The sequence below is a fragment of the Malurus melanocephalus genome, unplaced genomic scaffold (genome assembly GCF_030028575.1).
Source record: "Malurus melanocephalus ecotype Western Australia unplaced genomic scaffold, MMel_1.1 scaffold_247, whole genome shotgun sequence".
NCBI lineage: Eukaryota > Metazoa > Chordata > Aves > Passeriformes > Maluridae > Malurus > Malurus melanocephalus.
Genome location: NW_026623479.1, coordinates 939,717 through 957,899, shown reverse-complemented (window position 1 = coordinate 957,899; position 18,183 = coordinate 939,717). Strand labels below are relative to the sequence as shown.

Genomic DNA, 18,183 nt, shown 5'->3' with positions numbered 1-18,183 from the left:
AGGCTGAACAATTCCCAACTCCTTCAGYCTCTCYRTAGGGCAGGTGYTCCAGGTTCTGRTCCTCTTGGGGAGCCTCAGCTGAACTTGTTGCAATTTATCCATGCCTGTCTTGTACTGGGGTCCAAAAGAGGGCCCTACTCTAAACACTGTCTAATGACTGCTCTATAATTAWTTACTAGGACGTAGTTCACTTACAGAGATGTGGGTGGTTATAAATACGCTTATTAGTATTTGGGACTTTTGGATATGATTGGATTTCAAAGCAAAATTTTTGTAGCATTAGAAGAATTTTTCCACTTGCATACTGATGAAATTAACTCACATTATTTATAGTGAAAATGTTTGATGGATTTAAAAAAATGCCATGACAGATAACACCTTATCTTCATTACATATTTATTCAACTTGATTAGCTCTGAATAAGTCTAATTTGCATCATTAAAGTGTTGGAAATGAAATGGAGTAGTTGTGGTAGTGAAGTTTTCTGTAGAAATTGAAGTCAGATAATGAATTTATTCCCACTGTAAAGTGTGTTTAAAGAAATGGATCTCATGGAGAGTTGGGGGAATCTTACACAAAATAAACTTGCCTACATGGAAGCACACACAAACGTCCGCTGCAAGACCCACACACATCTTGTTTGTTTGAAGTGGCCTGGTGGAGTGGCAGCGTGGAGGGGAGGGAMGTTCTGTCCTGCTGTGTTGTCAGGTTCCCCAAAGAGAAGTTCTTCTGAGAACCTGAAASGATCTCTGCCTATTTCTTTTGACTTTTCCACATCTCAGTATGAATTATAGTCGGTGTTTTGGATTATTTCAGAATCTTAACTCACCTCATGCAATGGTACAGTTCAGCCAAAACTTAATGAATGTGCAGTAAAGAGAGGAAATAATTCAGCAAGCGAAGGAGGAAACGGAAGGCTTTTGAAACACTTGGTGCTGTTCCYTGTGTGAGCTGTGATTGGCAGGCGTAAGGAGTGTCCAAACAAGCTTTTGTTTTTCTGAGTTTTGGCAGTGGGCTGGCACCGAGGTGAGTGTCCAGGCCCCTAAGTGGCCTCGGCTGAGCTCTTCTGTGCTTCTCTGCTGGAGTAGCTGTGGTTGCAGGATCAGCAGCCCGCTCGGATGTGCCAGTACCTGCTGCAGTCACAATTTCCATTTTGCAGTGCAGATCTATTCAGAGTTGTCACATCCTTTAAAAGTCACTTTTCTAGGGCTTGTTTGTGCTCTCTTGTCTCTTGTGGTTGGTGCAGCCTTAATTTAAATTTATGTGAGCTCCAGTTAAAAGTTCCAGTTACTTAGTTTCTGCTGACATAGAAGAACTGGGGCTGCTGTGCCTTGGTCTCACCTGGCATTTTTTTCTTAACATATGAATAAAAGCCACTTCTTATGGATTTTTTTTTAAACAACCGTCTGAGTAAATATGCCTTTTATCTTTATAAAACCTTAAACTTCTGTAAATTAAGAAAAGTCATTTGAACAAATATTAGATGGTGACAAGTTAGCATAGCAATAAAGCACAAGTTGAATCTACTTGAAGTTATATAGTGTGTAAGATATTGCAAGGAAAGAAAAGCTGTGAAAATATTTTCTCTTAATAYTCTATGGTCAAAACACTAGACTTCAGTGTTGCAATAGTGTTTCTGTRGAGGATAGTTTGAAAGGACAATGATTTCATTTTGATTGCAAGTAGCTTTTCATTGAAATTGCTGGCATTGCACTAAAATTAGTTCAGGGCCCCTGTTTCAGTGTTTGGAGAAAGTTGAGGTAGCTGGAGACCCAGAAGGAAAGTAGAAACCTCTGCGTAGCAGGGTCACACAGGCTCTGTGGCATTAAAAAGCTTTTTTCTTTGTCTTTCAACTGAATATGCATTATTCCTATTTTTTTAATGGAGCAATGTGGGTTGTTTTTTTTTTTTACTGATAAGCTGTATTACTGAGTATTACAATTTTAAACACAATGTCAGGTTTCCTGTCATCTTAATGAGATACGGAAGACTCGGGTAACAAACCAGTAGAACTTCAGGATGTGGTTTCCCACTTTATTCCTGCACAGACACATTCCTGTACTGTGACAGTGATATCAAAGCGCTTTGCCTCTTGCAGTTTAATGTGTTGCTGTCACAGGACTGTTGCAGTGTCACTGTCACTGTTACGCTGGAGTGTGGGCTGCTTTGTCAGGGTGCACAGAGATTCGGCCAAACTTTGCAGTGTTGAGAGGTGACAGAAAGTGCTTTTTAAAGACTACAAAACAGAAGATAAATTTGTGCAATAGAAACAAAGGTTGTGTAGTCTGTAATTCTTTCCTCCCCCAAACAAATGAAGAGAACCTCTTCAAGATTGCTGTGTGATGTCAGATTGGTTGATGAAGGGTGTGTGAGTAGGGAAAGGGAAGTCTGTGTATTYTCCCAGTGTTAGTTCTAGAGTTCCCCTTGTGTAATGTTGGGAAATTAAGATGATGAATCCTGTGTCACATGAGATTCTGTCTTTAATTAATACCATTTTAAAAATAAATAAGATCCTTTTCCCTTAAATACATGAAGGTTGTTCAGATCAGAAGGCTGGACACTCACTCTTTTAGTGTACTAACTGAAGCTTCAGTGAGGAAATGGGGGATTGTTTTTAAGCAGAGAAGTACTGTGGAAGTCCTGCTTTTTTTTKTTTTGTTTTTTAAACTTGAAACGCTTGAGTGTATTGACATGCTTGTGACTTCAAGAGCTGTTCAATAATAATACTCCAAGTAGGTTGCATTTCATAATATGTGTATGCAGTGACTTAAAACAAGCACTCTTAATTTCTGTTTACTGAGCTAATGCCYGTGTTCCAACATCTGAATTCCAATATAGTCAGAATTGAGTCAGAATATTCTTTATAGTGTGACCCAATTGCAAAGCTAGTAGTGAATTTGTTAGATTTGGATGTTTTTGAATAGTGACCTTCAATTATGAGGCATTGTAATTTTTTTTAATTACTAGTAGCTTGCACAGCATTCTTGTAAGTTCTTGTTGTCTACCTGTGTACCTCAAAAGTCTAAAATCTCTCCTGAAATAGTCTGTAGTTCAGATGGAAGCTTAAGTCTCCAATTTGTGTTTTCTTGTCAGATCCCCGGCATGGCCTCATCATCAACACCTAAATATAATTCAAATTCCTTGGAGAACACCTCAAGTAAACGGGTGAGTGTAACTTTTGAAATGTTTTTATTTTTTTACATCAGAATTTGCAGTATCATTATCTTGCATATTTGGTTAGAAAAATAAGTATTTAAATGACTTCTCGAATGTGTATTATTTTTATTGCTWAAATTTTAATGCAGTTAACTGAGATGATTTAAATATCTTTTGGAGTGGATGGGCAAAATAATCTCAATTATAGCKAATGAGAGCCTCCTTAAAATCAGTTCTAATGTACTTACTCTTATCCTTGCTTTCTACCTTGAAATATTCTATGACATTCTTGAAAATTTTTGACACTTTGTTGCTTTAGAAAGATTCTGTATTGCGATTGCTAAGTTATACTTTGTTATGTTTGTCTGGCTCTGTGTTAAGATGTTCATCTGCACTGAAAAATACATTAAAACAATCTAAATGTCAGCCCCCTCTGCTTTCTAATGCCGTAAAGCTGAAGAAAATGTAACCTGAGTGCAAGGAAACAGAAACTACTGAACATGGGAAAGTCACAAATGAGTAGATTGTGGGTAATAGTTGGGAGTACATTGCTTAAGTAATTTCAGTTGAATTCTTCTTCCAGGCCCAGCATACTTGGAAAATTAAACGTACAAAACTTTAAGAGAACTTACACAATAGAGGTTCAATTCCAATTTAATACAAATATAACTGACTAGTCTTTTAGGAGAAAGACTAAAAACTGCTTGCGTTTCCAATGTTGGACCTTTAAATGTTTCACAGTTGCATTTTAAGAGAGTTGAGTGTGTTCCTGTTTTGGTTCAGTTGGTGAATTCCTACTTTGGCAAGACCTGGTCCTTCCCACGCTGGCATTACCTTTAAGTTTGGTTTTTGAATTTTTAATCTGGAACTTGAAATTATAAATAAACAGTGATATGCTGTTGTGCTTCTCYTCTTTAGACTCTAAAAGATGGAACTAACTGGGAGCAAAATGAAGAAATACCACGTCTGCCAGGAGAGACCAGGGTTACAGGTATGAAGCTCCATAGCTGCCTGATGCAGTGATGTTCAGCAGTCTGGCAGACATTTGTATCTTACTGAATTGTTTTGTTATTTGGACTGGTTTGGGCTGGGGTCAAAGGTAAGTCGTGTTGAAATGTCATGAATTTTTCAAAGAAATTGTGAAAGGGACTATTTATCACAAGTAATTTTAAGTCTTTAAAATCAGTTTCCACACATAGCAGATCTTTCAATACAAAGAAATTCCAAGTCGTGTCATAACTGTATCTACCGATTCAGTAGCACGTGTGTGGTGAGAGCTCTAAGTTTTCTGAAGTCAAGAAAATTCGATGTGCCACTCACTGTGCATTGATACCTTGTGGGTTAGTGTGGAATCTAAGCCTAAGTGTGAATTCCCAAAGTACCATCTGTATTGGGTCCCACAACACCATCTGATGCTCCCTTGACACAACAGGGCACAAACAGGGCTTCTCTGCTCTTGTTGGCCTTTACATACAGAAATGCTATAATATAAGGGAGATTAATGTATTGTGTCGTTTCCCTTTCTTGATGGAGGCTSTTCCTGAAATGAAAGTCTTTGCTGGGGTCTGTCTTTGACTTGTGCATTTTCTCATCCCCTGTGCCCAAATTTGTTGGGTGGATTTGTAAACGAAACTGGCTGATTTGAAAGCATAGTGGTGATTCAGAGGAAGCAGTTTTGTTTTTAATGARCAAGGTGTGAGGGAGAGGGTGTGGGATTGAGATGGATGTATGATGTGATGCTTATGAAAATTGTGCTCTGGGGCACTGAACTGGAATAGGGTACTTTTTGTGGAAGGCAGATAAATAATTGTGCTAAAGAAATGAATGGACAGGAAGAAATAAATGGAAGTCTTTAACATCATGGTYGGACTCAGTGGTCTGAGMGGTCTTTTCCAGCCTTAATGATTCTGTGATTCTGATTGCATTGCTTCACTTAAATCTTTTTGAGTGGTATGTGTTAGTATTTGTTCTGTTACTGCCCTTGCTGAAACATTGCTGATGGTCCTGCTCTGTTTGATTGCCTCAAATTGAAATGTAATGTTTCTCTGCAGCATGGTGAGTTCCCTAAACACTCTACAGCTTGAACTACTACTTCAGTACAGAATTGTTTACAGAAAGATATAATAGTAGCAGCAATGTATTTGTTCTAGGATGGTGAATAGACTAYGGTACAGTAATCACAGTACTCCCTSTTCTATGTCCTGTCRTCTCCTGTGTAGTGCTGAGACAGAAAACACAAACACAACTAGGGAAGACTACTGAAGTCTCTGGACTTAATTTGGGCAAGTTTAGTRTATGATTCTTTCACATTTTCTTAATAATTCAAGTAGATAAAACTGATGTATTAGTTTCTGAATTCATAAATCTGAGTGACTCTCATGAGTATAGCTCTCTTTTTATTTTACTGCTACTTAACTGATACCATCCTTAGCTCTCATTTTGTCTTTTCACAATCTTTTAAGAAATATTTCATTTCTTACAGACAAGGAAGTTATTTATATGTGTCCATTTAATGGCCCCGTTAAAGGAMGAGTGTACATCACAAACTACAGGCTGTACCTAAGAAGTGTGGAAAATGTGAGTAATATGCCACAGTTATGGCATAGGATGGGTTTGCTTTAAACTCCATTCTGTTCACCCCCACTGCCTTTGATTTATTTTGTGGCCACTCCGTTGTTTTAGTGTTGGTGCAATATGTGTGTGGAATTGAATGGAAGGCTTTTTGCTTGAAGTGGTCTGTAATGTTTGTAATATCCGTATCTTAATTTTGTAATGACAAAATAGTAATTGCCTTTGTGCCACTGAGAAATCTATATAAAAATAGAAGTTCTTTAAAGTTAAATGTATTGTAAATGAGTGATTTTTGCCTGTTAAAATTACAGTTTAATTACTTACRCTGAACTGATACCTTTATCTTTTGTCTGTCAGAGCCTTTTTTGATAGCTGTTCCCTTTGCACTTAATCTGTGATAGATCAAGGGCATCAACTAATGATGTGCAATAGTTCTTAAAATGGCTGTCAGTAAACCAAGACTTTGATTGYCCTTGCTGTTAGAAAATAAAAATACTTTGATCAATAGAACTTTATGTGGGTGGGGGGAGTGGTAATGTGTTTAATAAGCAGTGTCATGGAACAGAATAAAATGTGCTTGTGATTGTTTCATAATTTTCATTATTTTTCATTGTTTCATTATTTTTTTTAAATAGGGATTTGGGACTATGGAACTGAGCTCTTTCTGGCTGTAGCTAACTGTTCTACTAATCTCTTTTTTCATTGAGTTCTACTTTATGCTATTTATGAATAAAGCAATATTAGCAAGCAGGGGCAACCAGTATTAGCATMTTTTAGGCACCTTTTAGCAGAAGGCATCTTTTAGGGTGTTACTACCATTTCCCCTCCATACTGAACAAGGCATGAARTATTTTTGTAGCAAGTTAAATTGGATGATRCTCAAAGCTGTAGAGTGACTGTACATATTTCATGACATGTTGAGAGAGGACACTCATAGGCAGAACATGCTTTTTCCTGCATGTATCTCATGTCTGCTTTTTACTCAGGAATGCATAAGAATATTATGCTTGAGTCTTCTTTTCACGTTAATCTTTTTTCCTTGCTCAAACTTTTCTTACAGGATCCAGTAGTGATATTGGATGTTCCTTTGGGTGTAATTTCAAGGATTGAAAAAATGGGAGGAGCTTCAAGCAGAGGAGAGAACTCTTATGGATTAGATATAACCTGTAAAGTAAGACTTTCCAGTAATTCAGTCGGAAATGAAATCTAGAGATTCCTTTTTTCACTGATTACCTATTTATAGGRAGGAAAAAGTACATGCTTACAGCTGAATTTAAAAGGAGCTTTTTGAAACTGGGCAGGGAAATACCTTTTTAATAAAGGGCTGTTTAACTGTCYTCTGCATGTAAGGAGGATTGGTTTTGCTTTCCAAATCACTGATTGACAAGGTTTTGCACAGTAGCTGTATTTTAGGGTATTATTCCTGCATGCTTATTTGTTCTGAAAGGAATCTTTTTAACAATTCTGATATCTTTGAAGAACACCTCAAATGGGGTCTTTCTAAACTATAAAGTCAGTGAAAAACTTACGTACAAAATATCTATAGTCTTACAGAAAATTATGTCTCTGTGAAAAAATATGGTCATAGGGCAGTCCCCAATGGATGATTCAGGGTATTTTACMGGATTCATTAATTGAGTTTGTGCACATTTGATTCTTAGCTGTTAACATGGAGATCACAGATTTTTGACCCCAGTGATGGGAAAATAGGAGCAATATATTCTAYACAGATTATTGGCAAATGGTTGTTTTGAAAACACAGTAACTCCCATTCTGCAAACTTTTGATAGCTCATGAGACTGAATAGTGAATCAAATAGAGCATTTCTGACARCTTCATGCCAAAGTGGCGCTTGCAGCAGAGTATGGTACAGCTTTATTTGTACAATTCTTACACTCTATTCTATTATATAGGGTAAGAAATAAAACTGAATAGTCACAAGGGTTTGAGGTGTGTCCAAGCAGATTCCAGATCATGTTTAGTATATAATATAGCACTTGTACAGAGAGAAGCATYGTACAGTTTTGGTTCACCTAACTGATAATGGCTTTGTTTTAGGATATGAGGAATTTACGGTTTGCATTAAARCAAGAAGGACACAGTAGAAGAGATATATTTGAGCTCCTCACGAAACATGCTTTTCCCCAGTCACAYAACTTGGTAAGTTACATCGTTTTTACTGCTGAGTTGTATTAATGCAGAGTTCTTGCCAATTAACATTACCTRTTTGACCTGGTAATGGCTACATCACGTTGTAACTGATTTAGGAGAGTGCCTTGTGGGATAATCCAGCTATGGGGCTTGGTGATGACATGTGGACTTGTATTAGGTTTTGTCATCCAAAAAGACCTGGAGATCCTGTCTAGTGATGGCAGTGAGTAATGTGTGGAGTTGGCCACTTCCTGCGTTATTTGCTGGACCTGTAGAACGTAGTAAAGCTCATCCTTATATGAGCTCTGTGAAGGCCACTATGCCTAATGATAAAAGCCTTAGTTGAGGGAGTAGTAATTTGGCCCTCAGATTCAGTAAAGCACTGAAGCTGGGAAGACAGTGACAGTGTGAAGAGTGGCTGTACTTTGCCTCATACCTATGTCTGAAACAGGGCATACCCATTACAAATTAGGATTATTTTGGAGGGAAATAAAGTCAGCCTCTGTTACATCTGAGGTTGCACCTGTCCTTATTTTCTAATGTTACAGTGTGATGAGCCCTTAACTTCAACATGATCTAAACAAGTGTGTGACTTTTTTGGTGTGCTTTCATTATATTTTGGCAAGCAGTTTACAGGTACAGACAGGGAACTGAAAAGAACTCAAGTTAAGCTAGGAGATAAAAATAAAAGCTTTACCCTGAGTTATTTCCTATCTTGCTAGTCCAAAGTGAGAATGGGGTCAAGGCATCTCGGGATGTATGTGAATGAGGAGGGATAATGCTTCTTGCAGTGGCTGGTTTAGGGCAAGGTTTTCCTGTGTGAATGTGGCAGTGTGTCTGGGCTGTGCATTCCTGCCTTCCCCTTGTAGTGCACTCTAACACTGCCCATGTAGCCAGCTCACTCAGGGACATGGTCCTCATGACAGCTGGGTGGTGCTACTCAAATGCTGAGCTTTTGTTCTTTTCTGGTCTCCTCTTTACCTTCCAGCCATGTGATTGATTAATCTTCTAATGCCAAAGTGATATTTGTATAATCACTCAGTAAGCCCGTGTAACTCACCTAGCACAAAATGTTCTGGTTAGTCTTGTGCTGCTTTTAATAATTTAAGGAGACCTGGTCTGAAATCAGTATGCATCAGAACCAGTGCAAGAGAGGGCATGTGAGTGGAACAGGAAGCAAGCAGGAATAAAAAGAGTGGGATGTCTGKTTTTTAGCAATGTTAAAATGTTCGTTTAGCTCAGACCATCACTGCATCCTTTGTGTCTTAGCAGCAGCAGCACTGATATTTGTACAGCTCTGCAGTACAAAAAAGGTATCATCGGACAATAAAGTTCAAAAGTTTACTGCCCTGATTTTTATCTGTATTTTTTTATATTAGATTTTAATGTGATTTATTTTCAGCTATAGTGGAACTATATTCCAAGTGCTGATCCTAAACAAGAACTGCCTTGCTTGTGTTTTCTCCATGCTGTACCATTTTCATACAAATGGATGGCAAATAAAACCCACAAGATGATTTCTGAGTGGAGTGTACTTACTGTTTTCAAGACTTGTCTCCATCACCATCCCAACAGCAGTGTTTGAGAGCCTGTAATAAAAAACAGCTCTGTTCACAACTGTTTGTCASTGCCCCAGCATTGTGTCCTTTGTGCTTACTTCCAGAAGCTAATTTTTGTTTGCCTCCAATTTGAGCATAGGTTGGGGTCAGATCTCATTGAATCAGCAACCTAAAGTAAAATCTGATAGCTCATCTGACTGACAGTTTAGTTGACGGGGAGCAAACAGCTGCTGTTGCTAATCCTATGTTGTATTTAGAAACTTGTGCTAATTGAAAGTAAGTTGTTGCTAAAAGTGTTTTTTCGAAAAGTTTGAAAAAGTAAAACCAAAATAGCCAAACCCCCCAAATAAGATGTTTTAGTACACCMCAAAAGATGAGGTATATTTGGTCTCTGTAGATCAGTTTCCACATAGCAGCTGCCTCACTTCCTGATCTTATCAYGAAACTACTCATCATCATTTTTATAAGATCATTCAGCACCATGATACCTGCCCAATCTGTGTTTATTCCTGTCCCCGTAGCTCTGTGGGAAGATTACTTAAAAATTGGTCAAATATTGAATAARTTGTATGTACATTGTATATTAATGTACAAGTATAATGTGCTTATGTTCCATAAAGAGTAAATATGTAMCTRTTGTATTTATACTGATATTTATATRTTTACATTATATTTATACTGCTAAATAGACTGCTTGCTAAACTGTATTGTCAGATTGCAGCTGCCTTCTCCTTTATCTCACAGAATTATGTTGTRKTTTGAACARCCTGTGTATTGCSTATTATTTTTGTGTACAAAATGGTAAGGATAAATAGAATGTTAAAGACAAGCACTCTGTCTGTAGGAGGCTTAAAGAAAGAGACTGTACTGAAATTGTGGGTTAGCACCTGCAAGGAAGTAAACAGTTATTTGCACAGTGAAGCATAAAAGTAGCTTACCAAAAGTGTTACAAGATTTGAAGGATTTTTTGAAGTGTAGTAGCCTTCTGGTTCAAGTGAAGCAGTAGTCTCTGCTTTTAGACTGTGGATCTGCAGTGAAATCCCTATTTCTGTTCTGTGCAGGGACTTTAATTTGCTTTTGCAAAAATCTTAGCTGCTGTGTGGTGAGTCTTGCTTGGTTTTGCCAACTCAGGTATTGAAAAGTTACAGACTTTGTACCCCGTAAGTGTTGAGTGGTGATTTACTATGCTTTCTTGATTTCTTACTTRTTTAATGTTTGATTTCTTCTGTTTCCTGTGGTAGCTAAAAAGAATTTGAAACTGATTTTTAATTAGTTGATAGACTAATCAGAATTGATGGGCTTCCATCAGACATGTAGTATTAATCTCCATGAAACTTAGAACAGATATGATCAGTGCATTGAAATGACTGCAGATTATCCTACCTTGAACTCAAGATGTGAGATAAAACAAATAATCAGTATAACTTGAGGTAAAACTGTGTTTTATTTAAATAACTTTCAGTTAACCAGTCTCAGTGATGAGAGGAGRGAGGAGAGGAGGGAGTCCAGTTTAGGCTTTTTGCCTGAAACACTGATGTGTTGAGCAGGTAGTCTGCCTGAAAATTGTGCTGCAGTTTGTCCTTAGTATCCAACCTAACTAATGTGGAGTAGTCTCAGGTGCACCTGTACAAACCATCGTTCTGCTTTTTGATTGTATGTTCTTGATTTTGAAAAAACTATTCATGATCTCAAAAAACCCACAATGAAACACACTTCTATTTTACTGCAGTATTGTTCTGAACCTGAGTATCTCTTTTATGTACATTCTATTTTTTTTTAATTTCCACTCAAATCTGGATACATCTGATGAAGCTGCAGTTGATTCAATTCCTAAGAAGATAGACGGGGTGCAGCAGGAGCTGGAGAGAAGAGCTTTCTGTTGGAGAGGCAGGATTAACAATGAGAGAAGGGAATGGAATTTTGTGTGTGCAGGGAAGAAAGAAATGAGGGGAGGTCAGGGTGGACACTCAGAGTACCTAAAGTATTGTTTGGGTAGAAGAGGGATCTAGCAGGGATGTACTGTAGATGTGAAGGGAAGGAAGGATGTGTGAAGAAGGCATGGCACTGGCCAGCTTTTTATTTTTCTGCTATTTGAAAGGTTTTCCTGTGTGAATAATGCACTGCGAGGCTGGCAGGGCTTTTCTGCCTTGCAGGGCCATGCGATTCTGAGAGCTGCTCGTGTCGTTCTTGTCTGACCTTCCTCTGCCCTCTGCATCTGAAAGATATAAATACACACCCAGCTGGTCTGCACTAAATGCCTGTGGGCAGTGGAGCAACCTCCCTGCTCTCATCCCCACATGAATGTGTGTGAGGGGCTCTGATGTGAAGGAACCTGTATCTACACAAACCTCAGCCATGTAGTTTTACTAAGATAACATCTCTCAAATCTTACATCAAGTGATAAGAGAACCTATGCATATTATATTGTGAATAGCATAATTTCTCCTTCCTGTTTGCCTGCTGCACCGTAGAATTGGATTCTGATTTTGTGCACAGGGAGGTGAAAGATGCAGGAGCATTAAGTTAATCAAGACATATGTGTGCAAACATACAGCATTTAATCTGTAATCTTGAGTTATTCAGGACAAAAGTGGAAATATATCATTAGTGCAGATGTGAAACTTACCTGAGCTACAGCAAACCCTTCTGGGATCTAAATATGTATTTATCACCTTTACTTGTTGACTCTAACGTGGTTTATCTGTTTGGTGCATTAGAACAATAAAATACCCAATTCAACAAAAAATGTTATTCAGTAGAAATTACTTCATATTGCTCATTATCACATTTTGTTTCAAACAAAAAAAAAGTAATGTCCAGACATGTGCTAAATATGGCTTGTATTGACACAGCTCATAAAATGCAACTATATCCAAGCTTACATCTTACATTAAGTATGTGATTCTTACATTAAAATTGTTATAAATGTGGATTGCTTGTTTCACTTAAACTATAGTTAGAAATTAAATAGAACTAGATGAATTGAATATGAATGTATACAGAGTATTGCGTTCTTGTTTTCCTACTCTGATTTAATAACAGTATAACATAGCAATACTTGGTGTATTCTGTTGGGAGAAATGGGCCTAAGGTAGGGCTGGGATGTTGCTCTATTTCAGACTCCAGCAGTTAGCCTGGACTAAAGCTCAGGCCAKCTTCACAGAGTGTATCAAGTCTTAACTGAGAGGCCATAGGGGTGGTGGGGATGGCATTGAGGTCTTTAATCTTGTGGAACAGCAAGTAAGACTTTCAGTAGTCACCAGATTAGCTGTGCAGTCTGGGCATGATGGTGCACATCCAAATGTTGTAATTTAGTCAATGCTTGCAGAAGAAAAATAATTTTTAGTGTTCAGGATTTTAGAGACTGGTCATTTTTAATACTGTTCTTATGTAGTATAATGTCGGMGTTTTCTCTGATTGGTTCACATAAAAATCTGAGTCCAAATTTTGCTTCATATACCTCTGCATTCATTGTAGTGTTCTGTGATTTGTTGGACTTCAGGGTTTTGCTGGTTGATCCATTCTACYAATGAATTTTTTGTTTTATTGAGCAACACAGGAAAAATTTGTACTACCTGGAATGTAAACAAARCTGATGAAGCATAATTGTCCACTTAAATAGTTGTGGGCTGTGTGACTGAAAGCTTTTGTAGCAGATGTGGTAAAGCTGCTGCAGCCAAGCGTTTTAAATGAATCATACTGTACATAGTAGGACATTGTTCTTTCAGAAAGGATTCAATCCATCCCCTCATGCATAATAAATTTAACCCTGGGTTTTTAGAAGGTGAAAACAAAATGCACATTTGCCTCTGATGTCTTGTGGATTTTTTGGAGGTGACACAAGCAGTGTAGCTGCCATTTATTTTTAGTTTGGAGCAACACCTTTTTTAATTTCTGTCTGTAAAAACCTGTTCTATATAACACTTATCACAGTGCACTGCAATAAACGCATGAGTTTTACTTACCAGGGCTTCAGCTGGGTGATTTTTAGGTTCTCATGAGGAAACTTGCTGTAAGTAGGAACTTAAATAAAAAAYTTATTCCTGCCTTCAAAGCATCTTTACTTAAAAAACCAAAACTTATTCATACATTTGAAACATCTTTTAAGTGATCTGTTAGGATTCCAGTGTTTCTGTTTCCTGCTGTTATAAGATTCTCCTTTGTCTCTGGTTCCTTGGTGAATTCTTAGCATAGTTGCTCTTTGGGATATAGCAAATTCCTTTGGGAGGAGGGGAYGGTTGTTGTGTGTAGCTGTTTATTACTAGTTCAGCAAATCAGTTGGATCTACTGCTTCAGATAGGGACATTACCATTTTGCTATATTCCTTGTTTGCAATTAAACAACGTTTTTCAGGTTTTTTTGCTTAACTTTTGATACTTGCATCTACTTTTAATGGAATGTTTGTTTTTTGGTTTTTTTTTCTGATAGAGTCCACCTCTTCATCTCTCCCTCTGTACCCCTTGATAGCAGTTAACTTAGTCAAAAGAATTTGTAATGTTTACTTGCACTGAAGGTCTGCCCCTTTAAAAAATGGTAAAGAAAACAAAACCAGGGAGTGCACTGTTTTTTAATGCTGCAAACTTGCTAGTGAGTGTGCTTGCTCTAAAATAGTGACTTAATTTAAAATTCCAGTTTGTAGAACTAATGAGATAAAGTATCTTGAATGAGCAGTAACATCCGTATAAAATATTTGTTTTCTTGAACTACATGAGGAAAAAACTTTTCCTTTTGAAGGGGATTCAGTTTTGTATTTTGRTTTGAGCTGTTTGGTGTTTAAACCAATGCAACATGTTGGGCTGAGCAGAATTGCCTGGAGCTTTCCAAAGCCTCCTCCACAGTGCTTCAGGTTTGAAGCATTGCCTTTTCTCTGGACCTTTGCAGGCAGAATCATGGCACCTTAGACAACAAATTTCTTTTTCTTGCCTACTGGGTATTTTGCATTTCCACTCAGTTCCAGTCTGCACCTGTGAAAATGATGCAGATGTGTTATGTTCAGTTTAGCATTAGTTTCTCCTTTTAATGTCAACTAAGAGACGTTCAGCTCTTTTGTTACAGATGAGCTGTGATGGGCTCTGGAGTGTTTTCTGCTCTGGCTGCTGTTGCTCAGTTCAGGACAACACATTGTCTTCTGTTTTCTTTCTGTTTTTTGGGTTTTTTTTTGTTTTGTTTTTGGTTTTTTTTTTGTTTTTTTTTTGGTTTTTTTTTTTTTTTTTTTTTTTTTAATGACTTTGTTTCATGCTCCTCTCATTTCCTGCTCCTTTTGGCATGTAAAGAATTTGTAGCCCACCAAAATCCACTTTCTCAATGAGAGAGATTCTTAAAATAAATACTGCTTTTGCTTTCGTCCTGAACTGTAGAAATAAACCAAGGGAGGAAAAGGGGTWTAGTGTAGGTAATACAGCCCACACAGAATTTGTTGGAAGGAGATGGAAGCCAAAAGGTAGGAGGAGCTTGCTGGAATGCTTAATGAGGCTGCTGTGTTGTATAAATGAATTGTGAGAATGAGCAGCAACGCTGGTGTAAAACAGGTARTGTAAGCAACTAATAATTTCATTTTCAACAGCAACTTTTTAACTTCCATGGAGTTCTCCAGTAGCTGGGATTTCTCTTAGTAAGGATCAGTTAGGGAGGGGATACAAAAAGGCAGCTGCTTCCTAATGACAGTGAATAGCAATTAAAAGCTTTTTACAATTTGAATTTAGCATCTAATATTGTATGTAGTAACTGAAGCTGTGCCTACTGGAGAAATTTGGTGGGAAGACAGTAGTTTATTTGGTGACAATGTGAAATACAGGAAATAAAGCATTGTAAAACATTTCAGCCTCCTGACAGTAAAAAAGAAAACATYCAACCAGTTAAGCTTTATCATTTCTGTTCTGTCACCTCTTAACTGTTGTTATATTTTCATTATTTCATTAGCAGAGCTGTATTATTATTTGTTGCTCTTTGCTTTACAGTCTGGCACATAGCAGATAAAAATGGAGATAGTGGGCTGTCATTGAGCAGTCAGTCCAATTTTGTGGCATGCATTATGGTATAACTGGGGATGAGCCTTCATATTTGCCATTTGCAGTCAGAGTTTGGTGTAATAAGCTCTTTTATGTCTTACAGCTTTTTTTTGCCTTTGTAAATGAAGAAAAGTTTTCTGCAAATGGATGGATGGTGTACAACCCGATGTCTGAATACAGGAGACAGGTAAGTTATGACAGTTGTCATTGTCTGGTGCTTTCACATCTCCCAACTTGCATAGAGGAATTACTGTTTGTACGTTTCTCTGGTCAGCTGTTGGGAGAGGATGGAAATGCAGCTTCAAGAAAAGTAAAAAGAATACACAAAACATTGGAACCTTTAAAAAAATCTAGAATGTCACAGGAAGGTAGTCTTTGCTCTTTGAAGGAATTTATTGATGCCTCTTRTAATGTGCCACTGCTAAGTGAGCGCAGAGTGGGGAGAATGTGCCAAATATGCAACTATAGTGTCCTAAACATAGGTTGGATTTGTTGTTCTTCCCAAAGTGAAGTGGGAAAAAAAAAAAGCACAGATGTCTGTCAGTATTCTTCTTTGCTCTTTAGGTGATCTTGGAAAAATGTCCATGTAAGGGGATGGTATTTCATTTTAAAATGTCTGTTTTAAGTTATTTGTTACCTGTTTGATAATTTGATTTAAATATGACATTTAAAAAAGGTTAAATAGCGAACAATAAGARCTTCCTTAATTTTCTTTTCCTCAGTAGTTTTTTGGTTCATGGGTTAGAAGCCTAAGGCCCAAAAAAGGTAAAATACAAACACCCGCACAAACCCCACTGTGCATGTGGAGGACTTATCAGTATTTCTCAGTTTCCTGGAAATGCCTTACTGGGCAGAGTGCAACCAGGAAATGTTCTTTCTCAATAAGAAAGTCCACCTGAGTCTTACTTTTAACCTGAAGGTAGTTATCAGGCTACAGGAAGAAAGGTTATAGTGAGACTTTCTCCCCCAGCTGCTCAGGATCACAGTCTTCACCAGGGAAGGTGGAAAGGCAGAGCTTTCAGGAAGGAGAGAGAGTAATTTTCTCTCCTTAATGCTACTGTTAAAGAAATACATCTCCTAGTTTCAGTTATTGTTTTGAAACTTACTTTAAGGCTAGAATTGTGTACCTAAGGTTATGAGATGGCTCTGCAGCTGCTAAAGGCTGTGAATCCATCTGCAGTGAGCTGGTTTGTGTGGTCTTGTAATCTCTTTTGCTTCTATTGTTTTGAAACAGTGCTTAGTTAAATTGGTAGGTTGTTGCCACCATGTGGCCATAATGTCATGTAAAATTCAAGAGCAGAATTATTATTTGTTCAGCCAAAAATACATTGAAAAMCTTGGTGTTGTTTTTTAGGGGCTGCCTAATGACCGGTGGCGGGTGACATTTATTAACGAGCATTATGGGCTGTGTGACACGTACCCATCGCTCCTGGTGGTGCCGTACAATGCAACAGATGATGATCTCAAGAAAGTTGCTGCCTTTAGGTCCCGAAATAGAATCCCGGTGAGTATGAGGTGATGGAGCTTGCCTGATGGTCTAGCTACTTTTAAGTTGCATCCAAACAACTTCTTGCTGAACACRACACAGAGGATGCTTTTTTTGGAAATGGTTAGGGCAGAATAGTTTTGATTGGCTGGTGGTTTTCACTGCTTGAAACTGGTGTCTTGGCCAAGCCACGTTTCCGTTTTTCCCCCACAGCCATCACCCATGACATCTTCATTGGTTTTAACTTGACTTGCCCAGTAACACTGGCCAGCAGGGCTGTTTGCCTTGATGAAGCCCTATGCACTGGTTACTGTTGCTGTATGCCCACAAAAAGTGATCACAAATGTTATCCTGCAAGCAAACCACATAGCATTTAAATATAGTTCCACTGGTCAGTCCTAAAATAAGACCTCATGCATAGTCTCTTTAGTGAATTATTGGGCTTTCTCATCTGTACAATTTTAAGAGAAACTCATTCGACTTCTTGGGTGTGTTTCTGTAATGAAAATTCTTTGAGGTAAGAGAATTTTTATGTATCAGCTCTTTACGGCACTATAGAAAATGCTAATTTGTATCCCAATACTTGTTTTAACTGGTATTTCTCTTTGGCAAACTTGGAAGACATGTTGGATTCTTAGCCAGTATCAAAAGCTGCTCTGAATCTCAGTTTCAAACAGATGCACAGCTCAATATGATAAATACTTATTAGATATGGTATTTACTGACAGACTAGATCTATAATTATAAATTTACTGCATATACATGCACGTGTATTTGTATAATATATAATGTGTTCAGAATACATCAGTGTAATGAATAGCCTGTGCATATGGTTCTAATAACCTAGCGTTGTCATCCTTGTCACCTCAGAATTTGTGGCAGGCCTTTTGGTATGCCTTACCATGAGAGTAATTTCCTTAATAATAATTTTATTAATATAGCAATTTTRAAAAGTAATTTCATTCTTGTCAGGMAATAGCCACTTATCCTCACCCCCACACACAGTGGCAGGTCTTGTTTCTGATCTACTCCTTGGGGTGTATTTCAGGAGTGCACACTTTCTGAGGATTGGGTTTGGGTTTGGTTTTTTTTTTCTGAACTCTGATATTCTTTCGTTCTGTAACCCACAACTTTCAGAGTGGTTGAGACTTCTGTTTCTTAATACTTTTCAACAATGAATTTGCATTTTTTTGCCTGTTTCTTGGGTTTCTTGCTTATCTTTAATCTCTGGCACTGCATCTGTTCCCTGGGC

At 37.8% G+C, this 18,183-nt stretch overlaps 1 protein-coding gene across 1 annotated transcript in view; it reads left to right on the top strand.

The window, feature by feature from the left end:
* Positions 1-3,094: 3,094 nt before the first annotated feature.
* Positions 3,095-18,183, top strand: part of MTM1 (myotubularin 1) — a 30,852-nt gene continuing 15,763 nt past the window's right edge. Inside the window, 7 exon segments of the mRNA XM_057375365.1 lie at positions 3,095-3,165; positions 4,075-4,147; positions 5,639-5,733; positions 6,788-6,898; positions 7,786-7,887; positions 15,549-15,632; positions 16,800-16,949. Of these exon segments, the coding sequence (XP_057231348.1) occupies positions 3,103-3,165; positions 4,075-4,147; positions 5,639-5,733; positions 6,788-6,898; positions 7,786-7,887; positions 15,549-15,632; positions 16,800-16,949 (678 nt within the window). The 5' untranslated portion in view covers positions 3,095-3,102.